Below are 27,422 nucleotides of genomic sequence, written 5' to 3' on the forward strand. Positions count from 1 at the left end.
GGGGTTAAAGGCTGGAGAATCCTGTTCCTGTGAGAGGCTTTTGGTGGGGGGACTGCTGACTGTCTTGCTGCCTCTCAGCCTGGGATTTTGTCTCGTCAGCTTGATTTGGACTTGTGTCACATCTTTTTTTAGTGTCTTGTAATTGTTATGGTTATGGTTATGGGATTTGGCAGACACTTTTGTCCAAAGCGACATACAAATATAAAACAATATAATACTTAAATTTAACAGGGAACAATTAAACAATCAATTGGAACAATTTTTTATTAATAACAATCAATTGTAATAACTGTGTGTCTTATTGTTAATAAACCCCACTGGTTGGGTACATTTTAAAAGGTGTTATTATTGTTTACAGTGCATATGGAAAGTATTCACAGTGCTTCACTTTTTCCACATTTTGTTATGTAATGTTACGGCCTTATTCCAAAATGGATTACATTTGTTTTTTTCCTCAAAATTCTACATATAATACCCCATAATAACAGCTTAAAAAAGTTTGTTTGAGATTTTTGCAAATTTGTTAAAAATAAAAAATGAAGAAATCACTTAACTTAAACAAAAAAGAAATCACTTAACAAAACAAAACAAGCATGAAGTCGAAGGAATTGTCTGTAGACCTCTGAGACAGGATTTTCTCGAGGCACAGATCTGGGGAAGGGTAAAGAAATATTTCTGCTGCTTTAAAGGTCCCAATGAGCACAGTGGCTTCCATCATCCGTAAATGGAAGAAGTTTGGAACCACCAGGACTCTTCCTAGAGCTGGCCGTCCCTCTAAACTGAGTGATCGGGGGAGAAGGGCTTAGGAGGTGACCAATAACCCGATGGCCACTCTGACAGAGCTCCAGGGTTTCTCTGTGGAGAGAGGAGACCATCGCTGCAGCACTCCACCAATCAGGCCTGTATGGTAGAGTGGCCAGACATAGGCCACTTTTTAGTAAAAGGCACCTGAAAGACTCCTAGACCATGAGAAACAAAATTCTCTGGTTTGATGAGACAAAGATGAATGCCAAGCGTTATGTTTGGAGGACACCAGGCACTGCTCATCACCTGGCCAATACTATCCCGACTGGGGCGACGGTTCATCTTTTAACAGGACAACGACCCTAAGCCAAGATATTGAAGGAGTGGCTTCAGGACAACTTAGAGTGGCCCAGCCAGAGCCCAGACTTGAATCCCATTGAACATCTCTGGAGGGATCTGAAAATGGCTGTGCTCTGACGCTCCCCATCCAACCTGATGGAGCTCGAGAGGTTCTGTAAGGAGGAAAGGCCAAAGATCGGTGTGCCAAGCTCGTGGCTTCATATTCCAAAAGACTAGGCTGTATTTGCTGCCAAAGGCCACAACAAATAAATGAGCAAAGGCTGTATACTTAGAGTATGTACATATTATGTTTTTGTTCTTTATTTCTAATGTATTTGGAAACCGTTTAAAAAAAAGAAAAAGAAAAATCTTGTCATTATGGGGTATTGTGTGTAGAATTTTTGTGGAAAATGAATTGAATCCATTTTGGAATAAGGCTGTAACATAACGAAATGTGGAAAAGTGAAGCGCTGTGAATACTTTCCAAATGCATGGTGTATTAGGAATTAGGGTCAGTGGTGGGGTTTTTGTTCACCCCTAATGGGCCACCTTACGGTGTAACACGGTGGGGTGTAACAGGCCTACACAGGTGTCTCAAGAGGCAGCAAAAACTCTACTGTAGCCTTCTGTTGCTGGGGTGTGCCACTCACCCTGTGGCCTTTGCCTGCTGTCCTGCGACACTGTCCTGTGCCACTTGCAAACTATTCCAACCCCCAACTCTAATGTTCCTCCACCTTATAAACCTCTGCCATCGGTGTGTATGAGTGTGTCTGAATGGGTGAGTGTGAGGCAGGACATTGTAAAGCACTTTGGGTGCTCGGAGGAGTCGATTAAAGTGCTATACAAATGCAGTCCATTGACCATTTACCAAGTAGCACAAGACCGGAGGGGAGTGGCATGGGACAGTGGACAAGTACAAGACAGTAGGCGAGTGGCATGATGGGACAGTGCCACTGGACAGTAAGCAACTGATATTAGGCAAGACAGTAGGCAAGTGGTGCGTGCCAGTGGCATCACCTACAGTTTTTGCTCTGCTGTCTGGCCCCCTCCTTCTTTGTTTGGGACTAATGTCCCACACCTACTGGCCTGTCTCAATCCAGCATCCCCACACACTAGCTTAAGACCTACGGTGCTATTGCAGCTTGACATTGGATCACTGCTACAACATCACTTATCATGTACATACAGTCATTGTGTACAGTGTATTATGTTGTCTGTCTGGTATTTTCTTGGAGATGTCCCTCTGGAAATATGTTGGCCTACATGCCACATCTTGACAATGTGTGGTCCTACCTGTGTGTGTATTTAATATCAATAGATATTGAACTTGACAGGCATGAAAATGAAAATGAAACTCAATCATTTTAAACCTGTTGAATAGCACAAGCTACATTAAACTGCACTACAACCTTCAATTGTAGTAATTGCACTACACTACCAGGAGGTGGTACTGTGTGCTACTACAATTAGGCTTACTATAATGTGTTGGAATCAGTCCCCCCCCTCACTCACTCTCTCTCTCTCTGGACACACTAAAGAATGTCTCAGTGACCCACAGAACAAGTCGTTTTAAAGGTTCAATGCAGCAATTTAGCATAAAAGCAACATTGCTTCAACACTTGTATTGAATTTAATCCAATAGGATTTTAACCTTGTAGTTCCACCTTTGCAGATGTCCTTGATAATTCTCTGAAAATATGATGATGTGAAAAGGGGAAAGTAAGATGCTGATAAAATCATAAAATATTAATTTTACCTATTAGATTATTTTATTTAACAAAAGTCCTCCTTCACTTCACACTAATTCATCACTAGAAGTTGCTCAGGATTCCACGCCATTGTTTGGGTGACTGGTCCTGTCCTACAATGTTTGGGCATGAATGGGGGCTGGGCGATGTTCCATTACGAGAGATTGTAAGCTGCTTTACTAGGTTGTTTGGGTTAGCCTGAGCACAAGACTCAAAAACGCCATTTAGTACCATGATAGAGACTGTGCCTTCGCCATACACATACACATAAACATATTGAACTAAAGTTCAATATGTTTAGTACTTTGCAGTGTTAATTGACCCTTGCTGAATCTATAGCTTACAGAAGCCATGTCAGAAGTCCATCCCAGGCGCCAAATGCACACACACACACACACACACACACACAGAGAGAGAGAGAGAGACACACACACACACTGATTTTGTTCTCACAAGTGCACACACAGAACAAGTGAAGCCGAAGTCCATCCCAGGGGCCAAATGCGGCCCCCGAACAGTTTTAAACAGCCCATGGCCTCTTTCGCAAAATATGATGAAACAGTGTTTTGATTTGGTGACATTTACTGCATCTTTGACAGTTTCCTTGTAATTATGAGGTTAATCCAGGAGTTAACAGAGGTAGATTCAGGGGTGACACTTGAGTTGAAAATCATCATGCTTTATAACAGTTTAATTTATCATGATATGATTATTTTGGGAGTTGCATATAGGCCAAGGCTGATTTTGATATATTTACTTCATTCATGCAGTGTAAAATAGTGGATCTGATTAATTATTTTGTGTACAAATCCACTGGCCAGCCTAATGTACAGAAAATGAAAGATAATGTATGCCATGTGAAACTAAAAACAAGACCTGGCCCTCAGGGATCTCCATAAGACCTAGTCTGGTCACTGTCTAAAAGAAATTTGGACACCCCTGGCACTCAAGAATTGTCATTTGCTGTACATTTCACATATATCAGTGGAGAGACATTCATGTGTTAGGATGAGGATGCATTTATTTACACTATATTTAACTTACAGCATATATAAAATCTCACATCCAGCAATTGGAAAGGACATCGTTTGACGCATTCACTGTTGTGATGTATGACACAAAAGCCTTGTTGTGGCTAACACTTGACCTACTCAAGGCTGGATTGAAAAGGGGTCATGTTTTCTAATGTTCTCTATACTATTCACACGCAAGAAACAGCACACATGCAAAGAAATGCATTAGAAATCATTTATGTATTATATGCAGTCTTTCACAGATAAGGTAATGCATGTATGCACATTTAAGCAACAGTTGTGTATCTATCTATTCATTTTCAGTCTGGACTGGACACTGGATGATTGGAGGATTGGCTGATCTGGATTTTGGCAGAATATTGTCTTCTTCAAACCCTTCCTCGTGTTCCTCAAACCCTTTTTCACACTAAACTGCTCAAACTCCAGGGAATGTGGCCTATATAGGCTACAGAAACACACATTACTCGTTTATTGGTCCATTTCAGTTGAATTATACAGTATCAATTAGAGGCCCACCACCACCATAGGCCTAATTCCTCCTCATCGGCCTCAAGACAGTCTCTTCTCAATACGCTCAACTAAAAGAATTGTCAGGAAGTATTTAAAGCCCTAAGCATACACTTCATGCATCCAATGATGCGACTTCACGTCACCACAATGTTTGCACAACTAAATTATGTGAGGTACCCTGCATTTTCTGCATTTAATAAACTCAATTTTATGTAGCCTATTATATATATATATATATATATATATCCCTCAGACTAACAAAGACAAATGCTGCCAATTGAAACAAAGACTTAAAAATATGGTCCTTCTTTGCTGATGGGCTCCTTTAGTTGGCTAAGAGCTAAAGTCCGCGTTAATTAAATCTTTGGCGCTATTCGCATATGATGCTGACACCTTGGACTTTTTTGTCCTTTTTTAGATATTTCTGCTGTCTCACTTGGTTGTTTTGTAAAACGAGCTGCCTACAGAAACAGCCAAGGCAACATTCTCATAACTATCCTAGGCTACTGCTCAAATGTATGAAAGAATGTAATCGTAGTAAGTGAACTGAGGACTGAGGGCAGGCGAAGATGTGGAGCCCTATTTATTCTTTAGTGAATGGCGGAGGAACACCACTCTCCATCAGCAATGTTGTTTTGAGATGGAGCTAACCCACTTGTAATATTTCCCCACCCCTGCTCGGGTTGCTTCTATTATGAAGTCAGGAGATGGAAGGGCACTTGAACCAATCAGAATCCTTTTACTGGAATCCAGGCCTCACTGACAAATTGACAGAACAAAATGTCCAATGGAGCTAAAAGACGTAAAGATTACGTTGGGGACGACATAACTGACACCATTTTGAACGAATCCCAGAGTGATGTTTATATTGGGTTACATACCCCATATATATTTGTTTCCAATCGGAAACGCGAAGGCGGGACTGAAGGGAAGAAAGTGTCGCGTTGCGTGCACCCAAGTTAGGTTGATTGTAGTGTGAGAGGCCGTCGTCTACTGGTGTAATTCGGCGACAGGGAGGAAAATACTGTTTAAAATCGATTTTTACATCTTCAAGGGAAATATTGACTTTGTCGTGAAGTGTTTGGCCGGTAATTTTGCACACAAACTGTCGTTTACAAACAGGGTGAGTTACATCCAAAAGCCAAATAGTGAACTGGCTGCAAACATGTTTCAAACCTGTTTATTTTTCTGTCAAACAAAGTAGCAAGGCTGCTAGCGGTTTTCGGAAATGAATTCTTCATGCAAACAATAATGGTTTGAGCCATGGGAAATATTGTAATATTTATGGAATGTTTGAGTGATGCCCACGCGGCTATAAGTGGTATTTTAGATGGATTGCAAAGTAATATTGTTAAATGTTGTGTCGGGGGGCGGTTAGATATTCATGTCCCGGGTTTGTTTCATTGTAGCATTGTAGCATCGGGAGTATCTGCGGAATCCGTGTAGGGCTACCACAGAATCCTGGGACATAAAAGAACATCGTACTATGCAACAGTGAGCAGCACCTGACCCTTTCAAGCCTTTATTCCACTGGTTCCAGGTAAGTGTTTGGCTCCAATCGTAGGTAAATCGGACGCTTTATTTTTACATCCTAGCCTGTTGTTTGGGGCTGGCTACCTAATGCTCTTCAGGAACGGCTTGGCCTATTTCGTATGCATGGCTACATTCTTACCAGAGATAATTAGTCGGAGGTTTTGTTGTTTTATTCTTAGATAGCTCCCGATTAAGCCATTTGTATCGTGAATGCTATCACTTGCTCTAGTCAAACGTGCAGGTTTTCCTAAGAATGTAAAGGTAAGAGCTTCAAACTTATCTCAAGCTATGATTTCTGCTCGTACTTTCTGAGATTTTTTCCCCCTTTTGATGCTACGTGAACATTGGGCTATTTCATGTTTGTAGGATTGAACGATTGCCAGCATAGATTATCCGTCATTCTGGGAACAACATAGCCTATAGACTGGAGGTCTCTGATTTAAGTCAAAGGGCTGTCTTGCCCAACCACCAAATGAACATTTGCTTAAAGAGATTAATTAGCCGGGCTTGTGATGAGGCGGTAAACAGTAGCATTATAAAAAGTCCCATGCTCGCTTGGAAATGGCGGGGCGTTGGTAGCGGGACAGAATAAACAATTTGAAAGGTTCTACACATCGGTGTTACTTTTTGGGACTCTGCTAATGGGTCGATAGCCTAGGAGGGAGTTGTTATAAGTCAAGTAGCCTAAGCATCGAGTGAATGGCTGCGTTCCACATGCTTGCACCCATTGTGTACTTGCAGAAACTTTGTAGCGTAACATATTCACAACCTGGTAGCACATCCTAGGCTAATGGTTAAACTGTAATAATAGGCTGTGTGTAAATGATAATTATAGTTGCGTGGGCACTGGGCAGAGGTCTAATCCGGAAATGGTTAAAATAATGAATGTCATAGCCTACTATGCCCTTTAAGTTATTTTTTTTGACTCTTTGAAGGCTGGTGTTGGTCTTTTGGTGTATGCAGATGAACAATTTTGAACTTGAATACAAAAACGTCAGATGGAAACATGTAATTAGCCAAACATCTTGGTGTTGGATGATCAAGGACCCCCCCCCCCCCCCCCCCCCCAGTTTGAGCATCCAGTCATCAGAGATATCTTTCTGTTTTTTGTCCTCTCAGGTGACCCTGTGGCCCCCCCCCCCCCTCTTCCTGCGTGGTTCTCCCGCCCCCTTCCACTTCACCTAACCCCTGCCCCTCCACACACACCTTCACGGGGCTGCTCGCACAGCCCCCCCCCCCCAGCCCCCCCCCTCCCAGAAAACACACGGGGCCTAAAAAGAAAACACTCGACACACACACACACACCTCACCAACTCCCCTCAGCCCCCCTCTGAGTTCACCCTCTGCTCCTTACCCACTGGGGGGCTGATTACTCTCACACACACGCACACATATACACACACACACAAAACAATCAAAAGGAGTGAGAACCACACACATACGCAACCAACTCGCTTGCCCCTTCTTCGCCTCCCACCTGGTTTATCCGGCGTCCCCCCACCCCCCTCCTCTTCCTCTTCATCCTCCTCAGTCATGTCCTCCATCTTGCCCTTCACCCCGCCGGTGGTGAAGCGTCTCCTCGGCTGGAAGAAGTCGGCGAGCGGCTCGGGAGGTGCCGGCAGTGGCGGCGGCGGCGAGCAGAATGGCCAGGAGGAGAAGTGGTGCGAGAAGGCCGTCAAGAGCCTGGTAAAGAAGCTCAAGAAGACCGGTCAGCTGGACGAGCTGGAGAAGGCCATCACCACGCAGAACTGCAACACCAAGTGTGTCACCATCCCCAGGTAGCGATCACTCACGAGAGGGCTGGACTGTGTGTGTGCGCTGTATGATGTCTGTGTAGTGTGTATGGAGGTTGTGTGTGTGTGTGTCTGCTGTGTAGTGTATATGGAAGTGGTGTGTGTGTGTGTGTGTGTGTGTGTGTCTGCTGTGTAGTGTATATGGAAATGGTGTGTGTGTGTGTGTCTGTCTGTCTGCTGTGTAATGTGTCTATTGTATATGGAATTTTTTTTTGTGTGTGTCTGCAGTGTAATGTGTGTAGTGTTTATGAAAGTTTGTGTCTGCTGTGTAGTGTTTATGAAAGTTTGTGTGTGTGTTGTGTCTGCTGTATAATGTCTAGTATGTATGGAGGTTGGTTGTGTGTTTGTGTGTTTTTGTGCACTGTGTATGGTGTATCCGTGTTGTGTATGCTTGTTTGCGTCCCTACACTGTGCATGGTCGTGTTCTGAGTGTGCGATGGCGTTTGTGTGCGTGTGTGTGTGTGAGTGTGGGGCGGGTGGCCTGTGTCCCATATCTCCCAAACCCTCTTGTCCATAAAGCCATTGTGAATGCACTGACACGCAGCTAACTGTGAAAGCTCATGAGGACATCGCACAGCTTAACCTCCACCCCCCCAATGCTTCCAGCCCATTCTGTCAATGTTGGTGATGGCCAGAGGGTGTAAACTCAATCCCTAGGGGTCTGATTTGTCTCCTATTCTAGTAGGTTATCAAGCCATGTCTGATATTTTTGGTCATGAAAGCATACACACACTCCCACACTCCGGTGAAGGTGTCTGCCAGACGTTTTAGCATCAGATACATTAACCTCACCCTTGTCTGAGTTAACTTCTTTTGTTCACTGCGCATCATGACTTGGACTTGTCTTCTGTAGAATTACACTGTTACAATTTCTTTACAAAAGACTTGTGACGTCCCTCCAAATATTTGGGCCTGGAGCTTTGTTATGTTGTGATTCTACATTTTCATGTGGTCTCTCTCTCTTGGTTACAGTGGTCAGGGCACAACTGCTTTTGAGGAAACACAGACCAAGTTTCCACTTCAAGGTCAGATAAGAAGGGTACTGTTGCGTCGTCTTTCTACCGCTTTTCTGGGCAGAACTGAGGTGCAGAAACGAAACTGGGCTTGCTGCTGGGAACTGGGCTTGCTGCTCTTGGCTGGTGAACCTTCACAGGAGAGGAAGGCCTCGTGTGTGTGTGTGTGAGTGTGAGAGAGAGAGAGCATGCATGCTATCTCCCGCGCAACCCTGGCCGATGTCCTCATGTAACCGAGCATCTTGTCTTACGACAGAATGCCAGTTAAGGCTCTTCCACTGGTGAGCATGCAATGAACCGTGTGCAGGACTTGGAAAATGATGGGTCACTGTTTTTCTGCCTCCGCAGACATTTAATAGCAGAATAACTGTGAGGATTTCAGCATCCTGAAATGGAATGGGGGGGGAAAAATGCTGGCATCGTTTGAGGGTAACAGCCCTGCGTTCTGTACAGTACATGACCATTTGAACTCCATGCAGTCCCAATGCAGGCACTCTTCAGCTTATACTAAGGTTGAGCCATGCGCCTGTTGGCTACTGAGATGCTGCCTTCTCCCACTTCCTCTTTAATGGCAGAATGATCGAGGAGTTTACCTTCCTGATGAGTATTTTAGGAATGGAATATGCAGTTATTGTTCGAAGGCAACACCACTATGGCCTACCTGACCATTTTATCTCCATTCAGTTCTGACGTAGGCACTCATCAGTTTAGCTTTGTTCGTCTTGCTCAAGGTCGTGGGGGAACCTACGTGTGTATGAGGGCAGAAGTTCACCTTGCACAAGGTTGAGCCATGGGCCTGTTGGCTGGTAAGATGCTGCTAAGTACACCCTAAGGACGTCGGAGTACACCCACTGTTTTAATGGAACAGAGAGGGCACTGAAAGGGGGAAAGAAATGATGCTAATGAGTGCTAATTCAAATCATAATGGCATCTTAATGATGGTTTATGATATTTGTTTCTATTGACCAGAACATCCATATAGTAACCTTCATTCCAGACCGAAGATATCATTTTTTTTTTTTGCTATTTTGATGACCGGGTTCTGTTTTGGTCTGGGTGTATAAGTCTGTAATTGAGCCGTGTTGCAGGAGGGTCAGGACACCCTTGGTGAGTTGGAGGCCCTTGTCTTGTCTAGCGTGCCTCTCCCCAGCCTTGTCAGGGACACTGTGGAAGGGTGGGAATGTTTCCCATCCCACACGTGCTTGCTCTCCGTCTAATCGGACGGTCAACCTTGGGATTGACGGAATTGATGATTGTTTCCCATGTTTTGTAATAAATGCTCGAGATGCCTCAAAACATTTGCTCGCGTTTCTCCCACACCCACGTCAGGGATTCCTACGGCGTGTAGAGCTCAAGGCTGAAAACCAAAAGCTATTAGTGTAAGTAAGAGCTTCCAATCTAAGCCAAACTAAATGTTTCTTTACATAATTTGAGTTCCTGACAAACATATTTGAAGGGAAATGTGCAAGCATTTTCTAAAAGCATTGTTCTTTGAGTGTTTTCATTGTTATTCAAACCTATAGGTCAGCAATTCAAATAATGTAAAATAAAAGTAGTTGATTAAAGCCAGATATAGTATTCTAAAAGATGGTGCCCTATAAAATACTCAATTTATGCCAAATGAGAAAATTATTATTATTACATATACATTTTTTTTATTTATTTTTTTATCTTGCAACTGTCCACTCTAGTTTGGAATTAGGATGGTGTGCCCTAGTATCATGCAATGGACTGTTGCATCAGTGTGGAATAGAATGATTGGCCACATTGTAAATGGAACTGATTATCCTTTGGGTTGCTGAGTCTCCCACGTGAAGATATGCAGCCAAGCTCTGAGAGGGCCGCGGTCCTTCCCAGTGTTAGACTGTTTCGCAAATCGTTAAAAAAAAAGGTCAACTGTCTTGCCAGGTACCATTAAGAAGGGGATCTGGTATCACAAGATGTCTGTGGCCAGTCCAAGTCCCTAATGTGCGTACGTCCATGGTGGGTTTAAAGAGTGGCATCCTTTAAATGCCATTTAGGTGCCAGACACCTTTTCAGGGCCTGGAACCAGAGCCTGGTTGTCTTCTCTTTTTAAAGTAAGACAAACAACCGCTTATCTCAAGAGAGGTGGCTTCCGGTCTGCGTTTGTGGAAGCCAGGCGCTGTTATCAGCCCAGGTCTTTTGTCTGAAAGTGCAGATAGACTATCTCTGCCAGGCCTCCTGTGGGGGGTCAGCGTGAGAACAGGTTTTCGCTCCCGTCATGGACCTAAACCCACCAAAGGGCCCAAAACGCTTGGAGTTCCCAGAAGCGATCAAACTAACTGCTATAGATGAATGGATTTCATGAGATGGTCGACCCTTGGAGGATGCCATTGGGAAGATAGGAGTTCATGGTGTCTTATGACTATGGATGGCTTTTTGTACTGAGGTCGTATTAAACCAGGCTTATATTTTATGACAGACCATCTTTCTGTTTGATATTATGAGGAGAATTTGTCATCTGATGAGATTTTAGACTACGCAACTGCATTGTCTAGTGGTTTGATATATGTGATACAAATGTTCTGGTGGGACTGAAAGACCAATCAACATTTTCACAGAATTTGTAAATGTTGTGGTGATTACTGTGTAGGACAGGAAAATATTTCCCGAAGCACATTTTGACAATTTGGTGTAAACCTGATCCCTGAACTTATGTTGTGTTAAGCACACCGGTGCCTGTTCTGATACGGTGGGATGTGTACATCTTCCAGGGCCCCCATACTCCATGTCAGGAGATAAGCTGGCATTTTTTGCAGTGAAAAGGTCCAGGAGACCTAGTTTGACGAGCGATAAAGATCTACTTCTGTTGCATGTCTTAGGGCGGATAACATAAGTAAAGGTGTTGAGCTGTTCTCAGACAAATACCATCTAGATGATTTAACAGAAGAACGGACTGGTCTACGAGTGTACACTGTGTAGATAAAACAGGGATTGTTTTAGGTCAAGTGGGTACAACGTCTTTAAATGTTTTCTTTTTGGTTATGATTATTACATCATGTGTAACCACGGAGTCGGAAGTCCCATGGTCCCCTCTGACTTGCAGGCAGACTACACTGGGCACGTAACTCAAGCATTCCTTCTGCTATAATCGATGGAACTGGCTTGACCAGAGGTGCTTCTGGCACGTACATTTAAAAAAAAAAAAAAAAATGTCTAAAACAAATTTAAGCTCTGCAAACCGCTTCAGTTGTGTGCCCTGGTGTAGCCTGCCTGTAGAGCTCTCCACAGCTCTCTTGCGTTTGGTGCACCCACTTGGTCTCCATTCCCCTCCCTGGCCTGATGTAGTGGGCTACTCCCCTGGCGTGGGGGGGGGGGGGCGTTTATGGACTGGGGAAGGTAGCACTTTCTGCGGGTAGCTGCTTCCTGCTCGGCGGGGGCTCCCTGCCCCTGTCTCGTAAGCAGGCCCAGCCCCGCGTTATGGGCCGAGGCCGCGCTCTGATGGGATTACGCTGCTGGCAGGCGCACAAACGGTGCGGGAGCCGGGAGACTGGAGACGCGGCGTAATTGCAGCGCTGCTCATTTTGAGCCCATTGTCATGAAAGGGGCCACGCAGGCAGGTTATTAGAGCAGACATATGGTTCTCTTTGTGGCGTGGTGAGCCCCTCCTCGGATTCTAATCTAGCCCCAGGTTATGGATGAAGTCCACATCTCTGAAGTTTTTTTTTTTGGTGTGTGTGTATGTATGTGTGTGAGGGAGGCTTTAACTAGCAACAGGGTGAAGGTTGGGCGAATGTGTTTTTGTTTTGGGGGAGGGGTTGGTGGCTGTAGAGTTGGTACAGAGAGGAGCTGGCTTGGGTTAAAAACTGAATTGTGTCCTTATCTGATAGTCTTATCAGGACACAACTCCAGGCTCTGTGTGTGTCTCTGTCTGTGTGAGAAAGGTGACTGAGGTTTTGCGATGTGGATGGCCAACAGATTTTGCGGTTGACACACACACTCTCGCTCACTCCAAAACAGTGCTTCCAGTTTAATGTGAGAGCTCCTCAATCCGTCCAGAATATAGACGGGTCATTGCAATGCCCACAACGCTGAGCATCACGTCATTAGTCAGAACCTTCCTAGCATCTAGTTTGCGCCTTTCCCACAGGGGCAGCCTCTACAGACATTCATACAGTACAAGTTCACACATTGTAGTGTGTTCTGCCCATGAATGCAGCAAAGTGCTGATGGAATTTGAATTTGTTCTAATTTAGTGTTTTGTATTTGGTTGTATGTAAAATTGAGATTTTATATAAAAGATTAGTTTTGATGAGATGCCAGATGTTTGAGAGCAAACCACTGAACAATTGACAATAGTGCTCATCGGCAACAAGGCGGTGTGTGTGCGTGAGTGAAGCAACCTAGTGTTTTGGCGGCTTTTTTCCAGTCATTGTGTGAAATAAAGGCAGTTGTGTGTTTGTAGCCGCTGAATTGTTAGGTCACCATTTATTAATTGAGAATGGCATATGATTCATGCCCGATTAAACTTCTATTCACATCTCCTAATGAATGGCCATCTGACCACAGATTGAGGGACTGAAGAACAGGTTATTGTTCTTCATCGAAATGGTTGCGTTAAGTGTGCCATTTTAAGATGGTTTTATAAATGCGTGCATCTGTGTGTTTGTATTCAGATTCGGATTAGCTTTATTGACATTGTCATTTTGTCTAAAGCAGAGAACAAAATGAATGTGTTTGTGTTTTATAATTGTGCATGTCTATCCAGATAATGAAAGTTTTTAGTTTTGTTCCTGGTGCATGGAGGCCTGCTGGTGCCCCATGTATGTTGCACAACTGTTGAACATCCGCTGGTTGTTAAGTGGCGCATCAGTCATGGTGAAGTGTGACTGTTTCACTTCTGTCTCTAGAGAGTGTTTTAGATGAGTTTTTGCTTTTTCTTCTGCGTTTTAGAACTGTTTCCTGCCAGCCTAGTGCATCTGCCTTCGTAAAGTCATTGAATGTGTTGGTTTTTTTTTTGTTTTTGTTTTTTGTCTTCTCAGAAATGCAATGTTTTGTTTCAGGTCATAGGCTTGGAGGTGGATGTAAAATTGTTGCCGAACTGGCCATTGTTTTGAGGAGTTGTGCCACAATATTTGAATCGGCTTTTTTTAAACACGGAGCAAAATTCCATGTAACTTTCTGGTGACTTTCTGGCTCCAAGCAGAAGGAAGTTGGCCAACATCAAAAATAAGTCAATGAAAATGTGCAGCATTATCGAAACGATTTAAATGAAGCCAATTATATAAGAGCTGTTGAGGAACATAGAGCCGCACTATATAAAAACATTGAAGAGCATAGAGCCGCACCAAAGAGGGTTAAAGCGGATTAGATATCAGGGAATTATTCATTTTCACAGCAGACACTTTTATCCAAAGTGACTAACTAAGGAGTATTGGATGTAATCAGGATGTTCAAGCTATGTTGCAAAGGAGACCTTAGGTAACATTAAATACTGCTAAAATAGATAAATGTAGCAGAGGATGAGTACAAAAGTTGAAGTACACTCTTAAATCGAATGTGTCAAATTGTGTTATTTTTTAACACATCTCTATGTCCAGATAGGGACAACATATTAGTTTTTTACATGGATCGTCGCCGAGTACTGTCGATAGGAAAAATAACGACCAAAATCGAAGCTACCGTACTGGAGTAGCTGCAGCTAATGGCCAGTACTCCCATTGAGCTACAATGCTAGGTCTGGGGGCATCATTTAAACGTGCCTTTTTTGCCTCTTAACAGACACAAAATGTCATGAAAAGGTGTGTACAATATGAACAGTGTCCTTACGTGACAAAATTATGCATTTCCTACTCATTAGCTGTGAAGAAACCGTTTGAATACAGAGTTTGTGCCGTCACATCTGCATACATCGACAGTACTCGACGTGTAGCGATCAAGATCCATGTAAAAATCGGCCGGATTTCTCCTTTAAGAGTGTACTAGTCAAAGTGAATTCGAAGTAGAAAGTGGTAGCAGGGAAGAGAAGGAAATGTACGGTGAGTGCAAGTTAGCTGTTGAAGTGTTAGGAGAGGAGGTACTCTAGGAAGGGTTAGGGCTTCAAGAGGGATGCCCCTCTCTCTTTTCAAAAAGCTCTTGAAGAGCTACGTTCTGTGGCATAGTCTTTTAATTGACCAAACGCATTACTTTGGACCTCCCCAGCTTGCATCTACTTGAGCAATTTTTAAAATGTGTACTTTATTAATTTTTCCTTCAAATCAGATGTCCTTCAAAGAAACCATGCACACCTGTTGCCTTGGCTTTGAAGTTTAGATGGATAGTTTGAGTCAGGGGTATTAGACTGAGGCCTTAGAAGAAAGCAGGTATTAGTGATCAGAATGGCATTCCCCAAAAGCGTTGTTCAGCAGCAACCAGTCCTCTTAAAGGGGAGTTCCAGGATGTGTGCGTCTGGGCCCTGGTTTTCTTTTGGGGTCGGAATGTCGTCCGCTAAATCTGTCAACCTTGAAAAGGCTGTACCATGGAAATGTATCTCATTGAGTCCCTATTAATTGACTGAGTGCTTGTTGTCTCATTATCAGAATACAGCCCCCTTGCGAGAATCGGCTGGTTGTACAAACGATCGTGGAAATGACATGCCTGGTATTCAGGAGACTGAACTCAAGTTGGTGATGGCCTAATCACCTTGTAGAGGAAATGCTCAGTCAATAATATGTTTGGATGATGTGAATAGTACAACAGTGCAACAGGTAAGCGCAGACGGCAGGCACTTTGTTCTGAGGGTTGTTCTTATGTTTCTTAATTAGTCATAGGTGTGTTTGGGGCGTAAAATCCATTAAACTAATGAGAGTGACATCTGTCATTCCCTTTAAGAACAAGCAGCGCAACATCAGAGCGCATTGGTATTTTCGCAACGAGTCAGTGCATCTGAAGGAATCTGCTTGCGTGCGTGCGTGCGTGCGTGTGTGTGTGTGTGTGTGTGTGTGTGTGTGTGTGTGTGTGTGCGCGCGCAACACCAGAATTTCACTTAACTTTGTTTTACTAAAACGCCTACGTGTGTGTTACTGCACTCGCCTATTATTTGAACTTGTCGGCAAACTGAAATTAACTTCACTGTGGTCTTTTATAGGCAATGACAACCCCAATAGCGTTCGAATGATTTAATAAAAATCATAAGAATATTCATTCCGCAGACGAGTCGTTGCCTCGGACTCGTTGCTAAGGGCTGCTTACATTTCATGACCGCGCGCCTTGGAAATAGCTGTGCTTTACATGTGCCTTTCGCTTTTAGACCAGGTTTTAGTGGCTTTAAGGCGCCTATTTGTTAATTGACACGCCCATGGGCGCAATGTTCAATTGAACTGGAGCGCAGGGCAAAAAAGTCATCACTGCTTTGGATGTAAGATAGGAACAAGACTTGAGTTGTGCTTGGTGCCACAATGCGCTGGGTGTAAGATAAGGCCCATAATTTTGTTTATACTCTGTATTGGTATTCTTTGTAACCAGCAACTGGACATTTAACTTAACTGTTGAAGCAGTGTGGGGATGTTTTTTTTGTTTTTTTTTGTTTTTGAGGATTTTTCTAGGAGAATTGGAACCTCTCTGCCCACTACTCGATGTCACAACATGCTGGCATGATGCTCTCCAGTGGTCTCGGGCTGTTTGTGGGAGCTGAACGGGTGGTGGTGTTGTGTTTGTCCACTCCTGTGGCCCGGAATCCCACCCTGCTCTGGCATGGCATCAAAGAGCTAGCCATTACAATACCAGTGCAATCAGACAAATACGTCAAGAGGTCTGAACAACACACACACACACACACACACACACACACACACACACACACACACACACACACACACACACTAGAACCCCTCCTTTTGAGCAGTACCAAATTCTCATTGTTTTTAGATGGGTTGCTATAAATTTGGCACAAGTGTCACGCACACACACACACACACACACACACACTAGAACCCCTCCTATTTAGCAGTACCAAATTCTCATTGTTTTAGATGGGTTGCTATAAATGTGGCAGAAGTGCCAGACACACACACAAACACGCAGGATATAAGGTCTTGCGTTGTGCCAGTGAAGCCGGTGTCCACTGACGGGGCTGTAGAGGCAGTGTTATGGTTGTTGTTGGTGGCTGCAGGCTTTGTACTGTTTTTGTTTTCACTGAGAGAGTTCCTACTGGTTTAGTCCCATTTCAGAGACTACTACCACCAGGGGGCAGACTTTCATTCATCACATGCCAAACGTCTGTCTGTGTGACCTGCCGTAATGTCACGTCCCGTCATGTCATCTCACGTCCTCAGTCCATGATTCTTTTCAGAATGGCCGCGGACACCCATATTTGTCTCGTCCGTCTGACTGTTCCTTCTGTTTTCATCAGTTTGATGCGTTCCAATGGTACACTTCAAAGATAAACATCCTTCTGTTGTCATGTCCGCCTTGTTTTGTGTTTATTCTTGCATGCACTTCAAACGGTGTCCTGAGCCAGTCAGTGTTGAGTTGAAATGTGTAATGTTTCTGAAACATGGAGACAAATCTCCCCCCTCCCCCTCCCCTCCCCCTTGTAGTCTAGGCCTGCATGAGGAATGAGATCCGGACAGTGGAGCTGAGTCCAGCTACACTGTCATGACAACCAGTCCATCAGTGTCACCAATGACTTTGAGTTTGTTTCCATCTCACACTGTTGCAGTCTTGTGTAAATGTCTCTCCATTTCAGAGGCTTCTTTTATCGGAGGTGTGTGTGCGTTGTTTATGTGTGTGTGTGTGGTTATGTTTGTGTGTGTGTGTGGCGCAGTCCATGTGCTATCAGACCCAACTCCAGGTGATAATGTCATCATCTCCTCCCATAAAAGAAGCGTGACCACTCCTCCTCCCCCCCCCCCCCCCCTCTCCTCTCTCTTCCCCATGCTATTTCATCATGGTATTTTTGAATGAATCATGCCCCATGTTTATCATTTTTTGTTTCTTTGTGTTCTGTTTTTTGTTTTACTTTCTGTGCACAGCAATTGCTCTGAAATGTGGGGTCTGAGCTCGCCCAATACGATAGAACAGTGGGAAACGTCGGGCCTATACAGCTGCCCTGACACGACCAGGTGAATATCCTCCTCACTCACCGCCCCCTCCTGCAGCCGGCCGGCCGGGGGGCGCACGATGATGACATCACACAGGGAGGGGGCAGGGGTGTGTTTGCTGTGCTGTGGTGTTGTGGCTGGGCTCGGGGTGGACCCTCCTCCCTTTCTTTCTTTCTCTCTATCTCTCTCTTTCTCTCTCTCTCTTCACTGTTCCCCCGTCGCCTCTTGAAGCTCCACAACCTGTCAGCTGTCCTTATCTTTCTCTCACTCTTGCTTGCTCTCGTTTAACAAGCCTGCTCTATCGCTTGCTTTCTTTCTCCTGGCCTGTCCCCTCCTGCTAGTCTCTCTCTCTCTCTCTCTCTCTCTCTCTCTCTCTCTCTCTCTCTCTCCTCTCTCTGCTCTCTGTCCTGTCAGTCTTTCATTTCTGTCTTTGTCTTTCTCTCATTCTCTGTGTGCCTCTCTTTCTCCCTATTTCTTGGTTGGTTAACATTGAACATTGTTAGTCTGAATGATCTGTCTTCTTTGAAATGCCCGCAATAGTTAATTATTTAAAAGATGACCATACTAATGTAATTGACCGTAAATCTGTCTCAGTCTCTGTTTTAAAAACAGTTTCTGGTAAAGCACACATTAATTCATCTGAACAGCAAATGTACTTGTAGACGGATAGGAGCTAGTCTTTGAAATGCAAACTAGTCAGCTGTATGAATGCAGGTTTGGTGAGGCTCTGATGTTGTGTAGCATAGCGTGTGTGTGTGAGTGCGTGAGACAGGTTGCTGTTCTGTACCTGTTACCTGTGTGTGGTGTGTGTGTTTAGTGCGGTTTTAGGATGTCACCTGCTCTTCTCCTCCAGAAGTCTAAACACGCCCCCCCTCCCTCTCTCCATTCATGTTGTTCTTCCTCATCATACGGCACTCTCCTCCTGTGTGCCGCCTCTCTCTCTCTTTCTCTTTCTCTCTCTCTCTCGCTCCCTCTTTTTTCTTCTCTGCCCCTTTCTATTCCTTTCCTGTCTTGGCTCCTCTTCTCTCATTTCCCTCCTCTTCCTCCTTGATTCCTCTCATCTCTCCATCCCCTGTCTCCTCTTTTCTTCCCCTCTTTTCTTCTCCTTTTTCCATATCTCCCTCATCCTCTCCTCCTCTGCTTGGCTTGGACTTTCTCCTCCTCTCTCAATCATTCCTCCATCCCTCTCTGTTGTCTTTCTCTCCTGTCTTGTTTTTCTCTCTCTCCCTCCCTCTCTCCTTTCCTCTCTCCTTTCTCTACTTGTTGCGCTCTCTCTCTCTCTCTCTCTCTCTCTCTCTCTCTCTCTCTCTCTCTCTCTCTCTCTCTCTCTCTCTCTCTCTCTCTCTCTCTCTCTCTCTCTCTCTCTCTCTCTCTGTCTGTCTGTCTGTCTGTCTGTCTGTCTGTCTGTCTGTCTGTCTGTGTGCCCCCCCCCTTACCTTCCCTCTCCCCCAGGTCTCTGGATGGCCGTCTGCAGGTGTCCCACAGGAAGGGTCTTCCTCACGTCATCTACTGTCGCCTGTGGCGCTGGCCCGACCTGCACAGCCACCACGAGCTGCGCGCCATCGACACCTGCGAGTACGCCTTCAACCTCAAGAAGGATGAGGTCTGCGTCAACCCTTATCACTACCAGAGGGTGGAGACGCCAGGTACACACACGCACACACGCACACGCTATCTGCTTGGAAGTATTATGAATGGCTTTGACAAAAAGGTTTTACTCAAAGTAATACAGAAGACCCAAAAAATATCAAAAGATTAAAACCCCAACAAAAGTCCTCCCTTAATTTACATAAACAGTCGAGGTCCTAAAGAAGAAATCAGTAAAAAAATAATCTGGAAGCATCCTAGCACTTTGTGTAGTGTCCTTTAGACAGGAGCATGATGAATAAACAGAATGTCCACTAGAGGGTAGTCCAGCCCATGTGAAACCCTGGGTGATGTTGGAGTCTGTTCACTGGACAGGTTGATTCTTACACCCCTCCCCTGTGACTTCTGTTTGTAGCAGCCACTGTTATGCCCTTGAGCAAACGCTTAGCCCTACGTTCTCTGGGAAGACTAGCCTATGAATGGATGAATAGATACATACAAACATTCCCAACATGGATGTGTAGTTATTTCCATGTATGCAAGTTGATTCTTCTCTTCTCTTCTCAGTACTCCCCCCTGTCCTTGTGCCAAGACACACAGAGATCCTGACTGAGCTGCCTCCTTTGGATGACTACACCCATTCCATCCCCGAAAACACCAACTTCCCCGCCGGGATCGACCCACCAAACAACTACATACCTGGTGAGACACACACACACACACACTCCATCCCCCTGGGACTACTACATGCCTGTTGACACACACACACACACACACACACACACACACACACACACGCCTCACACACAACGGAAACGGTACAAATGCAAAGCTTTTAGGGACACTTTCAGCTGCACTCATATACCCTCCACAGGGAAGTGCTCTAAAGTCTCACACACTTAACTGTACAACATCAGAAAAATGTGTTAGAATATGTAGCTGACTCCTAACCAGGTGTGTGTGTGTGTGTGTGTGTGTGTGTGCGCATTGCAGAGACTCCCCCTCCGGGCTACATCAGTGAGGATGGAGAGACAAGTGACCAGCAGTTGAATCAAAGTATGGACACAGGTACATTCCCAGTCGTGTCTCACTGCTCGGGAATGACAGTAGACAGCTGTGTGTGATCTGGGACCAGTAAAGCGCCCACTGCTCTTACTGATGCCCCCTTCCCAGCAACCCCCCCCCCCCCCCAGTTAGTCCCGCTGGACTCAAACCCGACTCCTACCCTCCACCCTAGACAGCCCCTCCAGCATTTGGTGTGTTCATCAGGCTCGATGGTGTTTTAGGCCCCGACCGTCGACTTCAAGGCAGTGCTGCGACCGTCGACTTCAAGGCACCTAACCCTAACCTTTTAGACCATGGAAACTCATTTTTATGTTTTTAAAACATTTTAACATGTCTTATGCTTAGGAAGGGCTTAGGGTAAGGTGCCAATAGGCCAGTGCACAGAAAGAGTACCCCATCATTCATAAAAACCTTATTTCCCCTAACCCTAACCTTAACCCAGGCCTAACCCTTGTGCCTTCCATGCAGCGCTGCCTTGAAGGCAACGTTGGGGGCTTAAAACACCAAACGCTGTTCACCAGCAACTGAAGTGGGACATTTCCTACTTTTGTGTGACATCCCTCCTGATTGCCAGTTGAATTCAGAACTTTGAAAGCTCCCAGGAGAACATTTTGAAAATTTTGGACCAAACATTTTGACCAAATTGACAAAATGTGTCATTCCTAGTGTGTCACTAAGGGACTGCTTAGTGATCTGTCCTTTGGTTATATCCCTTTTTTTTTTTTTTTAGTGTAGAAGGGCTGTTTTGTGTTCTGAGAATCTGTTTCTATGAAAGCTGTTACTACCTAAAGCTAGTAGAACATTACTTAACGTTTCCAACTAAATAATCCCTTATTCTGCTTTGATCAATTGTCATTTAAACAGCCCATGATTATGGTGTGTTGACATGTGACTGAGCTATGTTGTAAAGTAGCTACCTCACTTTCTCTCACTCACTCACTCTCTGATTTTTCCCTCCCTCTTTAGGTTCCCCAGCTGAGTTGTCTCCCAGCACACTCTCACCTGTAAACCATGGCATGGGTAAGGTTACACACACACACACACACACACACACACACACGCGCGCGCGCATGCAACAAGGTTCGGGTATCCCATTGAGATCTTGCATCTCTTTCTCCCTATTGTCTTAAAATAGGTGACGCACTTCTTCTTTTTTTGTCTTGTTAAAATTGTTCAAATAATTTCAGAATTTTTGAGCGCTTTTTTTTGACCAGTACCGATTCTACTCTGCCTCCTAAGGCACAGATGTTGGGCAGACTGGATGAACAGAGAAGGCTGGGGAAGTGGGGTCAAGGGTTAGAGTTGGACTGGGTGCTCTACGTGAGGGTTTTCTGATGGGGTGGGGGGGGGGGGGGGGGGTGAAAATAGAGAATGGGGGAAGATAGATGGGGGAAAATAGCGGACAATTGAACTACTTTTCTTTGAACACCTCCTTGGTAGTGATGTTGACTGTGTTGAGACTTACGTGTGTGTGTGTGTGTGTGTGTGTGTGTGTGTGTGTGTGGTGTGTGTGTGTGTGTGTGTGTAGACCTACAGCCGGTGACCTACTCGGAGCCCGCGTTCTGGTGCTCCATAGCGTACTACGAGCTGAACCAGCGTGTGGGCGAGACTTTCCACGCCTCACAGCCCTCGCTCACCGTGGACGGCTTCACTGACCCGTCCAACTCGGAGCGCTTCTGCCTGGGCCTGCTGTCCAACGTCAACCGCAACGCCACCGTGGAGATGACCCGCAGACACATAGGTACCGCACCCGCCCGCTCACCACCTCTCAGGATGGCTTACTAAGATCACTCACTTTGCCCGTGTGGCCTCTTGCTGGCATTCCACATCTCATTCTTTTCTCATTCATTCTGGCTTTCTTTCTTTCTTTCTTTCTTTATTTCTCATTCAATTTCCTACACTCTCTCTCTCACACACACACACACACACACACACACACACACGCTCTCATTCTGTTTGTTTTGCACACATTCTTGTTTTCTTTCTTCTGTTTTCTTTCCTTACTCTCTCACACACACACACACACACACACACACATATATATATATATATATATATATATATATATATATATATATATATATATATATATATATATATATATATATATATATATATATATATATATATCTATCTATCTCTATCTCTCAAAGTGATGTGAAGGGTATGAATGACTACTTCTACTAACGTGTGTGTGTGTGTCCAGGCCGAGGTGTGAGACTGTACTACATCGGTGGAGAGGTGTTTGCGGAGTGTTTGAGCGACAGCGCTATCTTCGTTCAGAGCCCCAACTGTAACCAGCGGTATGGATGGCACCCTGCCACAGTCTGCAAAATCCCCCCAGGTAACTAACACACGCACACACACACACACACACACACACACACAACACAGACACTAGCTCACACTCATACTTCACTAATGACCACTCATGGCTTTGATAACCTGGCGGTCGTAGGTCGTAGTGTAGTGGTTAAGGAGCTGGACTAGCGTGCAGTAGCCTGAAAGTTGTGGGTTCAATTCCCGACTTCCACTGTTGTTCCCTTAAGCAAGGCACTTAACCCCAAGTTGCTCCGGGGACAATGTAATCACTTGTAATATAGTTGACATATGTAAATCACTTTGGACAACAGTGTCTGCTAAATGAATCAATGAAAATGATAACTGAACATTTCTTGTGATATTATACTTGCATGACATGAAACTGCAACACTGTCATTGAAATTGCATCGTCACGGTCACATTGGTCAGAAACCACAGCTGGCCGTCTTAATCTAATTATCCAAAGTCCAGTGAGAAGACTGACGCTGATGTCTGTTGTTGTGACGTTCCCTCTCTACTCCAGGCTGCAACCTGAAGATCTTCAACAACCAGGAGTTTGCAGCCCTGCTGGCCCAGTCGGTGAACCAGGGCTTCGAGGCCGTCTACCAGCTCACCAGGATGTGCACCATCCGCATGAGCTTCGTCAAGGGTTGGGGCGCCGAGTACAGGTGAGGGGACCACGCAATTATAGTGCAGCAACACACATATACAGTACATACAATTATAGTGCAGCAACACACATATAAAATACATACATACAATTATAGTGCAGTAACACATAGTATTTACACACATATAAAATACTTAGTTATAGTGCAGTAACACAGTTTACACACATATACAATACATACAATTATAGTGCAGTAACACATACAGTGTTTACACACATATAAAATGCATACAGTTATAGTGCATTATTACACGGCTCTTCATAATGCTGAAGAATGCTCCATTCACTTTAATGGGCCTTCCCAACGTTCGGTGGTATGCTATTTCTCGATAACAGACCGTTGCTAAGTATAACAGACCGCTGTCAAGGAAAATGGGTTTTGTGCTTCTAATTTACGGCTTTCATAACACTATGCAAGGACTGAAACTTCATTCAAAAGTGAAAGCTGACGGTTATTCTAAAGAATGTTTGATTCAAGTTCAGCGAGTGTTGCAAACTATTTGTTTCTCAGCAAAAGCCACGATGAAACGGTATAAAATAGGCTATAGCCTAGGCTATGTAGGCTAAAGAGTCGTGGGGAAAAGATATCGTGGGGAATTTATTGTTTTGTTTTGGAAATTAGCCGTGTAATAAGCGGGATAATGTATAGAACACCGGTCATTATCGGGAAATAGGTCCCGACAGGGCGAACCTGACCCCGACGCGCAGGGTCTTGTTCCGCCCTGAAGGGACCTATGACCGTTCTATACATTATCCCTTACATAACACACACAATGTGTTAACACACGTAAAATACATAGTTATAGTGCAGTAACACACACATAGTAACTTTTTTTTTTTTATACAGAGTACCGAGGAGGGGACACGTATAAAATACATACAATTATAGTGAAATAACAAACATTTGTATCATGTCTTTTTAAGATTATGTCTGTATTTGTAATTTATTATATTAGTTCAAGTCCATACCCATCATCAGTGGAAGCCTGTCTTCCAGAGTGGTTGCTTGTCTTTCTGTCAGCATAGCAGATAAAGGATGCACCCCTTCTAGTACCTCTCCTCACCCTCTCTCCCTCTGTCACTCTGTCTGTCTATCTGTCTATCTATCTCTATCTCTAGACGACAGACGGTCACGAGCACCCCATGCTGGATCGAGCTGCATCTCAACGGGCCTCTGCAGTGGCTAGACAAGGTTCTGACCCAGATGGGCTCTCCTTCGGTCCGCTGTTCCAGTATGTCCTAAAGCCCAACCCCCACCCCCCGCCACCACGACCGTTGCCCCCGACAACCGAGTCTACAATCACATAAGAGAAAGAAAAAGAAAAAAAAAACAAACAAAAAAACAAACAAAAACGACAAAAAACAAACAAAACAAAACTATGACAACTAGAAGAACAACAGACTTGCTATAACCCCTATTTCATAGTACTTGTGAATCCTTTTTCTCTTTCTCTTTCTCTCTTTCTCTCTTTCTCTCTGTCTTCTCTCGCTTTCTCCTGACACTGATGTGTTCTCTGTTCAGAACAGAGCCCGGCACTTGCTGTTTGTTCAGCTTCACGCACCTTTGATTCTTTTCTCCTAAACCCTCAATATTAAGTGTATTAGTGGTAGAACTGAAATGTATATTGATTTTTAGAAGACCAGGGAAAGATGTGTATGTTGTGGGGAATCATCAGAAGGCAGGTAATACTTGGCACAAGTGTTGCAGTGAGCTTTTTTTTTTTCTATAATTTTTTTTTTTCCCTCAATGAAGTTATGAAATTTTAAACGGTAAATACTTCTGGCTTTGAGCTCTGAAAATTTGTCTGCTGGACAAAACTCACTTTTTCTGGCAAAAAGTTGCATTTCTGACATTTTTGTTGTCTTTGCAAGACTAATTGAAAAGGTCCAAAAGTGTTAACTCTCATTGATCTTGCCTGTTATTTTCCTCAGTTTATATTGTTTTTGTTCTGAAAGGAATGCCAAAAGATGCTCTCCCCCGCCCCCTTTCCATTTCCAAAAAAAAAAGGTTAAATCACGATTGCTGCCCCCTACCTCACCCCCCCCCCCCCCCCCACTTGAAGAGAATGTTGCCTTTTTTAATTTGAGGTGTGCTGTTCTAAGACATGCTTCTTTTAAATTGAATAGGAACAGGTAGGAATGTTATGTCATAAAGGAAACCCAGGCAAAACTCCAATCACGTGAAAGCTATTAAACCCCGCCCCCAATCTGACACACCTAGCAGAAGTTCCGCTCTGGCCCGAGGCACTCTGGTGCTGGTTCTGAGCCTCGGTGCGGCTGTCTCGGCCTCCTCTCTCGGACCCGAGACGGGCTGGTCAGAGCCGTGGCATCCAGAGCGACTTACTTTTCAGCTTGGGGCTTCTAGTGAATTCTGTTCTTGCGGTCACTTACGAATAAATTGATAACTAACACGGTCTCTCAGTCCAAAATCTTTCAAAATTCAAGTATTTAAGCTTTAAGTGTTGATAAACTAGGCTATCCTACACAATTACAAGATTATTTTTTTGCTTTTATCTTTCTTTTAGCTACTTTTTGTATTTTCATGTATTTTTATATATAAATATATTTAAAATCTTTAAAGCTCTCTTCCTTTTTATTAGAATTGAATATTTTTTTAGATCATGCCCTCTTTTTATCGGAACATGGTTTCATAAAGTTCAAGTCCCGTCACAAAAAAAAAAAAAGGATTCCGCAGACGCCACCTACCCCAGTCTCCTAGCCCGTCGCTCCTCTCCTGCATGTGCCCTCTCACAGAAAACAAACAAACAAAAACATACAATCAGCTGAACAGGCCTCTTAACTTCACCTTTTCACTTTTCTTTCTTTTTCCTTCCTTTTGTTCCATAGTCAGAGGAAATAAACTGCCCTTGCTTTATTGTTTTCATGGAGCGCAAACTACCCCCTCCCCACACCCCAAGAGGTCATTCAATCAATGGAAATCCCACCTTGAGTCCAATGTTGAGCAAAGTTGGCTGTGTTTCATTAAATTTCCAATTGGAACGTGGAATTCTAAAAAAGTTTGGAATCTTAAAATGAGAGGCTGCTTACACAGGGAGAGTAGTGCAATTTTTTTTCCTCTTTAGTGTGTGCTTGTTCTACGACTTACTAATAACTGTGAGCTAGCTGTCTGTCATTCTTTACTTGTTGTGGCAGTGGCGAGACTTATTTCATTTTTATTTTTATTATTATTATTATTATTATTTTCTGTGAAATCTCCATTCCTGTTCCTTCCTGCCCTGCCCATTCTCTTTTGATTTGATCTGTCTTTGTTGATCTTATTACACTTGTGATTGTATTTCAAGTGCACCTAGTGAGAGTAGACAAAGATGATTGACATGGCCATTGCCATGCCAACTCTGGGGATCATCGTGCCCACATCATTTTGACTGGGGATGGAAAAAGGATACCAAATAGATCTGTAAGTGGACCAGACATATATGCATATATATGTGTATATATAATTTTATTTTACTTTTTTTCAATAAAAAAAAAATGTTTTTGGCAAAGCATTTAACAGTTGGTGAGCTTGTTCTACAATTAGAGATGTTGAGGGTAGGACGTGTACTTCAGGCGATAAGCTTTTCAGGCGTGTTGCATATGCAGACTTCATAAATACACTAATAAAAGTTTTAATTCTCATGGTCACATTGGTCTTTGTCCTGTTCTTTACACACACATGCACGTGCACACACACACACACATGCACGCGCACACACACACGCATATGCACACACACACACACATATGCACACACGCGCGCACACACACACACACACACGCGCATGCACACACACACACACGTGCATGCACACATATGCACACACATACCCACACACAGCTGTGTGGTTGGGCGTTCTTGAAGTGCTCCAGTTGTACTTACAAAGGTTTGATGCTGTATGAACGACTGGCATTACTTCATGTTCTATTTTGGCAAATTTGTGTGGTCAGGTGATGGCCTAGTGTCCACTCAGGAAATATGCTAGACAAACTGCAGTTTCAATGGAGTGTACTTCTCTTCAATAT

At 44.1% G+C, this 27,422-nt stretch overlaps 2 protein-coding genes across 4 annotated transcripts in view; one reads left to right on the forward strand and one right to left on the reverse strand.

Moving 5' to 3' along the window:
• The window catches only part of r3hcc1 (R3H domain and coiled-coil containing 1), a 19,565-nt gene extending 12,122 nt beyond the window's left edge, over positions 1–7,443 (reverse strand). Inside the window, exon 1 of the mRNA XM_042059943.1 lies at positions 7,386–7,443. Within this exon, the coding sequence (XP_041915877.1) occupies positions 7,386–7,443 (58 nt within the window). The remainder of the gene's footprint in view (positions 1–7,385) is intronic.
• On the forward strand, positions 5,190–27,044 carry smad2 (SMAD family member 2). 3 transcript variants are annotated; one of them, XM_042058894.1, is made up of 12 exons: positions 5,191–5,498; positions 5,785–5,915; positions 7,028–7,686; positions 17,687–17,776; positions 19,208–19,401; positions 19,910–20,044; positions 20,336–20,398; positions 21,374–21,427; positions 21,936–22,148; positions 22,614–22,751; positions 23,253–23,397; positions 24,519–27,044. In XM_042058894.1, the coding sequence occupies exons 3-12, from the start codon at positions 7,442–7,444 to the stop codon at positions 24,640–24,642; spliced, it is 1,401 nt and encodes a 466-aa protein (XP_041914828.1). In that variant the 5' UTR covers positions 5,191–5,498; positions 5,785–5,915; positions 7,028–7,441; the 3' UTR covers positions 24,643–27,044. The 3 variants fall into 3 exon arrangements, with proteins under 3 accessions (XP_041914829.1, XP_041914828.1, XP_041914827.1); XM_042058893.1 differs by having other exon boundaries at positions 5,192–5,498; positions 20,336–20,410; XM_042058895.1 differs by lacking the exon at positions 17,687–17,776 and having other exon boundaries at positions 5,190–5,498; positions 20,336–20,410.
• Positions 27,045–27,422: the final 378 nt, after the last annotated feature.

The sequence above is a fragment of the Alosa sapidissima genome, chromosome 13 (assembly GCF_018492685.1).
Source record: "Alosa sapidissima isolate fAloSap1 chromosome 13, fAloSap1.pri, whole genome shotgun sequence".
Taxonomy (NCBI): domain Eukaryota; kingdom Metazoa; phylum Chordata; class Actinopteri; order Clupeiformes; family Clupeidae; genus Alosa; species Alosa sapidissima.

Bases quoted from the DNA above. Each gene is read 5' to 3' on its own strand.
- smad2 (XM_042058893.1), top strand. From the start codon at position 7,442: ATGTCCTCCATCTTGCCCTTCACCCCGCCGGTGGTGAAGCGTCTCCTC. The intron at 22,752-23,252 runs GTAACTAACACA...TCTCTACTCCAG, and splicing joins AGTCTGCAAAATCCCCCCAG to GCTGCAACCTGAAGATCTTC. The intron at 23,398-24,518 runs GTGAGGGGACCA...CTCTATCTCTAG, and splicing joins GGTTGGGGCGCCGAGTACAG to ACGACAGACGGTCACGAGCA.